Source organism: Pinus tabuliformis, chromosome 3_2, assembly GCF_031772625.1.
Source record: "Pinus tabuliformis cultivar Carrire ecotype Pingquan chromosome 3_2, CPIR1, whole genome shotgun sequence".
In the NCBI taxonomy this organism is placed as follows: Eukaryota; Viridiplantae; Streptophyta; class Pinopsida; order Pinales; family Pinaceae; genus Pinus; species Pinus tabuliformis.
The window spans coordinates 238,847,258-238,854,911 of NC_142302.1; the positions used below are offsets into that span (position 1 = coordinate 238,847,258).

Genomic DNA, 7,654 nt, shown 5'->3' on the forward strand with positions numbered 1-7,654 from the left:
ATATTTCAAAATCTAACTTTGCAGATTCTAACAAGGTGAAACAATTGACCATCAGATTTTAAAATTTTCCACCTCAAAATGCAAACCATAAAAACCTAATTCCACTTCAAAATGAAAACCCTAACCATAAAAACCTAATTCCACCACAAAACCCTATTAAACAAAAAAGACAAAAACCTTCGCGACAATACTCGATGAAATGAGTTCGTGGGGGAATATTTAATCAGCAAACGTAAGTTTTGCCTTTGTAACTAGAACCTCAACTTATGTAAATTGCAGATTATAGTAATATTTCAAAATCTAACTTTGCAGATTCTAACCAGGTGAAACAATTGAACATCAGATTTTAAAATATTCCACCTCAAAATGCAAACCATAAAAACCTAATTCCACTTCAAAATGCAAACCCTAACAATAAAAACCTAATTCCACCTCAAAACCCTATTAAACAAAAAAGACAAAAACCTTCGCTACAATACTCGATGAAATGAGTTCGTGGGGAATATTTAATCAGCAAACGTAAGTTTTGCCTTTGTAAGTAGAACCTCCATGCAGTATGGGATCTCTAAATGAAATACAAATTAATCCATTATTTTTCTTTGTTCCGACGAGCTTAGTCAAATTTGCGCTGTTTGTCTGCAGCATGAGAAAGATCATAGAGAGATACCAAAAAGTGTCCGGATCTCGACTGCCCGAGTTTGACAATAAGGTTGGTTTACGTATATAGCTCTACTAGATCTCCATCAACTTTTATATATATATATATATATATATATAAAAGTAAGTTGATATTTAAATTTTACTGAACGCTGATAAACTGAATATTATTTCTGAACAAATTATTACATGAATCATGACAGCATTTCTTCTGTGAGATGACAAGAATGAGGAACGAAAGTGAAAAGCTTCAAAATAATATGAGGTAAATAAATACAGCCTGGAAAATAATAGTTATAAGTGGCACATGCATTTGAAGGAGTTGGTAAATAATAATTTTCAAGGTTGCATTCAGGCATATGATGGGTGAGGATATGACTTCCTTGAGTGTGAGTGAAGTACATCATCTCGAGCAACAACTGGAAGTCGCAGTAAATCGTGTTCGAACCAGAAAGGTATCAATATTTCATCATTCCTGCGATCAACACACCAATATATATTTAATTAATTATCATACTTTAATTTCCAATAATCCATCGATATAAGCTTTTATTGTTTCTCTTACATTTTTGTGCCAACAGAATCAGCTTATGCTGCAACAGTTAGATAATCTACGCAGAAAGGTAATATCATGTTATACTCCTTCAAATTAATATTATAGATCATATCGATGGGTCAACGCTTAATTCAACTGGCATATTTTTACAGGAACATCTGCTTGAGGAGCAAAACAACCATCTCTGCAGGCTAGTACGTATCTAGTTATTACAATTTATTATCTAAAATAGCTGCATATAGAAAAAGAAAGAAAGGTGATCTTATAGGCTAAGGATTGGAGAGATTTCCACGTGTCATAGTACGTTGCACAAACATATATTTTAGGTTGGTGTAATTAGTATAGATCAAGTTTACCCTTCAAAGTATTATTTGCTCTTGTTCATCTTTAATAATGCAATTCCAAGTTTAACAATGCAATTCACTTAACTTGGGGATAATTATTTTCAGTGACACTCAATCAGTACGAGTTTTCAGGCAGATTACATAAAATCTAAATTTAGGATGTATGAGTTAATTTAGGAAGTATCGTTCATACTTCTGCATGAGTTAATATTCGGATATCGATTTTGAGTCTCTTTAATCAAGGCAATTTACTGAGTTGCAACTCTCGTCTGGTTGGTTTCCTTCCTCTATGCATCCATCATTAATAACCATCACACAATATTAAAAGCTCAAATACATATGTATATTACTAATACTCAAATGCATATGAATATTAATATGGTGGTGAATGGTTCAGCTAGCTGTACATCAATCTGCAGTGGAGGGAGCAGCAGAGCCCATGATTGATGGGCATTTCGGAGTATTCTGTCAAGCGAACGAAACACGCGGAAATCCTCTTCATTTTACCTCGCTGCAGGTGCAAGCAATTTGTGTGCAGCCAACTCAGGCTAATTTGCATGAAAATGGAATGCAACGCTCAGAGCTATGACCTGGTACATGCGTAAGTTTACCAAATCATCCTCTACTTTGAACTTTCATCTCAACCTTTATATATATATATATATATCATGATCACAACGTAGAAGACGGACAATTTCATTGTAGCTGTTATGGCAGATAGATTTTAGTGTTGCCCCTAAGCAGGAAGGAGTTGTTTATATTATATAACATGGCATTGCCCACAAATAATCATATGAAAAACAGCAATATATTTTATGTCGATGTATATGAATATCCACTCAGAACTGACTGGCGATTCCAGCAATGGTTTTTACATGAACATGTTTTTTTCTCTATGGCTGTAACTGGTTGTACATCGGCATTTACTCTCTACTATCAGGCTCTCTATATATGTTTTTGCCTTGGTTGATAGCACATGTTGCTGCTTGCTTTATTATTTTGATTCTTAGCTACATGCAGCTGTTTATATCTCACGCATCTCCATAACAGACTCTCTAATTATGTCTTTGCCACGGTTGATTAGCTCAAGCTGATGCTCTCTTTATATTTTGATTCACAGCTCTTAGCTGCTGTTATATCCCACGCATCTCAATATGCGCCCATTCGGAGCGTTGTATTCATATATTCCATAGACTGTGGTCACAAATGTAATCTCGATCCATATATTTCAATATATATTATGCCGATTTTTTCCTACTGAAAAAAAAACTTAATTTATTGCAACTTAATTTGGAAATACTTTGACTGTATCTAAGTTGTGGATGCATTTTGGCATCGATCTAAATGAATGGATTGGTTTAGTGTGATAATCGTAATTTCCTTAGTAATTCTTACATTTCCAAATATTCGTATTTGATTTCTTTCGTGCATTGAGCGATAGTTAATATTATTAAGGAGATTACAATATATTCTCCCATTATAATAAGTTTGTTTTAGTGAATGTACAAATTATTTATGAAATTCATTAGTGTATAGAATTTGATTTTATTATGTTTTAAAATCGAATTCCGTAAAAAAAAAATATTATTAATGATGAAAGTTAATTATGAAGGTTAATTAGGAAGGTTAATTCAATTTAAAACACTATTTAAATTTATTTATTTATTTTTGAGAGAATCTCTTACATGTAATTTCATTAAAATCAAAGTATATAAATTAATATTTAATAATCATGTAATGTTATTTCATTGAAATCAAAATATATAAATTATTTTTCAATTACGACCTCCTTAACATTTTTGTCAACCTCCCTAACATGTTTGTCAACATTAATTATGTCTTACCTGCTGGAGTACTGCTTCATTTTGATCTTTTGTCCACATCAGCTCCTAAAAAAAATGACTGTAATTGACAAATTCTTTATTGCCAAGGATTTAGGGCCAATATGTGTAATGTACCAATCCCCAATAACCAATCAATAATTACTCAAAAATCACCAAAGATTTGTACGAACTTCACATGCTTGGACATTGCAAAGTCAAGGATGAGCCAAAGCCCAATTAATTTTTCTTTATTATTAGTTTTAGGCCCCCACCCCAGGCTAAGGAGGAACATGTGATGGTTGTTCACGTGAAATGCAATTCTAGCTCCACATACATCCCTAACATGACTTTTGAATGGTCTTCTTTTGTAAAGCTTCTATGCTAAATTCCTTCATTAATGTTTTTATTTCGTGCACGAGCTTGTGCATATTTGGGACTTGACTATTAAAGATGGTTCTATTCTTGTGTAACCATATATGCCAAAGGACCAATCCTAGAATGCTAGAAAAATGCTCCAAGGCTTGGTTTTTTGTCCACTCTGTACAACATTCCCATAACAACCTACCTGACCACGTCCTTGCACAGGCCTCCTCAAACAATATTGTTCTTGACACTTCCCTTGGAAAAATACAATCCATGAATAGGTGTGTCACTCCCTCTTGATTATCACAGTAGATTGAGAATCTTTTAGGCCCTTCCCATCCTTTCCTCTGAATATTATCCGATGATTCTATTATTTAGTATTAGCCATAGAAAGAGGTGTATCTTTAAAGGACAATGCCACTTCCAAGAAATTTTATACCATTTAAAAGGGTCCCACTCTACTTCTTATGTCACCATCACTTCATAAGCTAGTATTGTCACCACCACACCACATTTTTTGTTCATTTTCCACCTAAGTCTCTGCTCAGATAGTGCCATTCTATGTAAGTGAAAAGACAAATTATGTCCATTCCTATGCTAGATTCGCTGAGAGGCATTAAGCATTAGCTGATTTCCAAGGTCTTAGGGACATCTCATTGACTCTGGGATTAATTTCTTCAGAAAGTAAAGAAATGCCTTTGTATTTTAACGCCACTACCAAATCTAAGAATATTCTTTTGATGCCATCACCTCCTATTCATGGATCCTTACTTAAGACTATTTTGCTTCCATTTCTTACCTGCTAAACAAGACCTTATTTAATTATGTCAAACGCTAACACCAACTCCTTCCAAATATTTGACCCTCCCTTCCATGACTTCATCTCTAGTTGAACTCATTCTTCCAATTTTTTATTCTTCCAATACTTGTCTCGCATCAGAATTCCCCATAGGTCAACATCAAACACATTTCTCCAAAGACTTTTGGTAGCTAGCACCTTTGCCAAAATGAAAATATATTTGAGCCTCCATTCTCCCAATTTATTTGGGTTGGAAACATATTTCCAAATTGTTAAATGCATCTCTCTCTATATTTTTTCTTTCCAAAGAAAATGGAAACATAAATTTTTAATTTTGTTCAGAATTCTCCTTGTAAACTAACCAGCAACAACCGATATACTAGCATTGTTTCTAAAACTGATTTTATCATGATTTATCAACCTCCCAAGAGATCCATCTATTTCACTAGAGATTGATCCAACATTCCACTTTCTTTACCATCCAGAGCCAATGAGTGACTCAGTAACTATTAGCCTTTACATGATAACCAAGATATTTTATTCTCTCATCTAAAGGAAAAAACTAGAAAGGAGGAAAAAAAATTAGACTTCCACGAACTCCATTAGTGAACATAATTGAATTGGGAGGATTAACTTCCATGTCTGTAGCTTTGCAATACAACACAATCATGTTGCAAATACTTCTCCATTCTTCAATTGAGTCATGTCCAAATAAAAAAATGTCATCAATAAATAATACTTGTATGAGTTTGACCAGTGTGGATACTTGTATACCTTTGATTCTCCCTTCCCTTTCTATCTAGTTGATAAGAAGACTTAAGCCTTCAACCACTAGTAGGGAAAGAAAATGTGAAAGTGGACATCCTTGTTGAATTCCTCTAAAATAATTAAAAATACGAGTTGTTATGCAATTAAAAAGTACTACAAAGTTTGCTCAAATAAAAAATCCCATTATCCAATCAATAATATCAAGAGCCAGACCAATTTATAGTATAACTAGTCTTAGGAAGACCCAATTAACTCCATCATAAAATTTAACGAAATCTAATTTCAACAAGTAATCCTAAGAGCTTCTTGACTTTCATACTATGTAATCCTTCTTGTGTTGATCCAATAACATCAAGGATCTATCTATTTTTCAAGAATCCAAGTTGTTCTTTAGAAATACCCTTTAACAGTTCTTCCTTCAAATGATCAACTAAAATTTTTGAATTCAAATTGTATAGGAAAATACAGAAAGATATAGGGCGAAACTCTGCAAAAGATTTTGGATTTGTCTTCTTCAAAACTAATGCTATGAAAGTGGCAGTGAGTGCCCCAAGATTCTTCCTCCTGCCCTAATATCTTCAATGACACTAACTATATCCTGAGCTAGGAGGTTGAAGAAATCTAAGTAAATCCATCAGGTGTTGGGATCTTCTCCTTGTTCTCTTTTTTAAGTAGTTGAACTTCCTTTTGTGTAATAGACTTTTTCAAAATCTCAATGGAGTCATTATCAAAAATTTTGCAAAAAAGTTTATGCTTCAATGTTAGGAATATCCGACTATTAAAATATATTTTGGAAGAAAATGAGAGCCAAATTAATCAAAATTGCTTGTGAAGAAATGAGAGAGCCATATTTCCCATTCATCTCCCATGTGGTGTGGGTTACCCTCTAGTGCTTGATGCAGGAGCATCAAGGGCGTTTTTTTTATTTTGTAAATATGTTAAAAGGGGGTGTGATGATTTTTAATATTTTATAAAATAGGAAAATGTGAGGATTTTTGTAAATATCTTTTTATTTAATAAAAGGATATGAGGGAATTTAATTAGTGGAAAGATTTTAGGGATAAAGGGCTATCCTTTAGGGATTTTGAGAGATTTAGGGGTTTGTTGAGGAATTGAAGGGATTGAGCATTTAATTTAATGATTTTTTTTAAAATTGTATAAATAGGAGTAAGTTTTGAGAGAAGAAGACAAGGGAGATTGTGAGAGAATTGTGAGACTGAGAGTAGGCTTGAGCAGTAAGGCTGTAAGCCTTCAGCAATTGTAAGGGGCCACGACATTGAAACATCTGGCCAGAAAAAGTTGTAAGTCATTGTTTTGTTTCAGTTTACAGAAAAAGATCGATATTTATATAACAATTGTCCTCTGTATAATGAGCTTATCTATGTCAAGGGAGTAGTTATGTTAAATCGATCTGAATTTGATCATTAAGGGAAAGAGGAGAGCACCAGTAATTGTGAAACCCGTTCTGCGTGTTTGATAAGTGTAAAAAGTGTTAAACCTCTGCGTAAAGAGGTATTTTAATACATTTTAAAATTCATAGTTTAGTGAGAAATCCAGTGCGGTAAACTCTGTTATGTTAGACTGAGTGATCGATAGCAGAAATCGCTATCTGTTGGTGCGTTGAGACCATTGTTGAACTGAAGGGCAAAAAGCATATAATACTGTGAGTTGAATGTGTTGAAGGAATGCAGGAACAGGTGTCGATTCTCTTGGCAGAGGATTAGATGAACGTCAATTGGATAATGACTTGGAAAGTCGACTTTATGAAAGGTGCTAAACTAAATAGGGTATTTTTATATGCATTAATCAAATTGTCATGCGGTAATACAGAACAATAACAGTTTAAATCGATCTCATCCATAGAGGATTTTGATGCGCTGTTTTATGTGGATCAGTATTTAAACTGTTAATTGCAGAAATCGATGGACTTATATTAGTTTGCAGATTGTAAAAGTTTCTGAACAAAGCGCAGATTCGATTCAGTGGAAATTCGAAGCATCGATTATGAGTGCTGGAGGTTGAAAGTCGATTTTAACAGAGAAAGAACCAGAACGCTGCAATAAAGCATTTGCAGAGTTGACAAAAGATCGAATTTGAGAGCGGATGTGTAATTTCAAAAGCCGATTCATGCCATGATGTGTTGAAGGCAGAGAGCGGAGTTCACACATGAGGGCATATTGAAGGCGCTGAGACTTAAAGTCTTTGATTGATATTGGGGCAAGAACGCTCTTAGGAAAAGCGTTTACAGGTATGAGTAGCATCGTTTCTAATTTAAATGAATAAATTAGTGAGGCTGTGTTGAATTCAGTTAATTGAAGATTGACCATAGAAGTGATGATATAAA

General features: G+C 33.8%; 1 protein-coding gene across 2 annotated transcripts in view; it reads left to right on the forward strand.

Moving 5' to 3' along the window:
• Window positions 1-2,819, forward strand: part of LOC149180581 (MADS-box protein GGM13-like) — a 28,365-nt gene extending 25,546 nt beyond the window's left edge. For both annotated transcript variants that reach the window (XM_089418198.1, XM_089418197.1), the window contains exons 3-8: window positions 643-709; window positions 861-922; window positions 1,013-1,112; window positions 1,239-1,280; window positions 1,366-1,407; window positions 1,955-2,819. In XM_089418198.1, coding sequence (XP_089274324.1) covers window positions 643-709; window positions 861-922; window positions 1,013-1,112; window positions 1,239-1,280; window positions 1,366-1,407; window positions 1,955-2,146 — 505 coding nt within the window. In that variant the 3' untranslated portion in view covers window positions 2,147-2,819. The remainder of the gene's footprint in view (window positions 1-642; window positions 710-860; window positions 923-1,012; window positions 1,113-1,238; window positions 1,281-1,365; window positions 1,408-1,954) is intronic.
• Window positions 2,820-7,654: the final 4,835 nt, after the last annotated feature.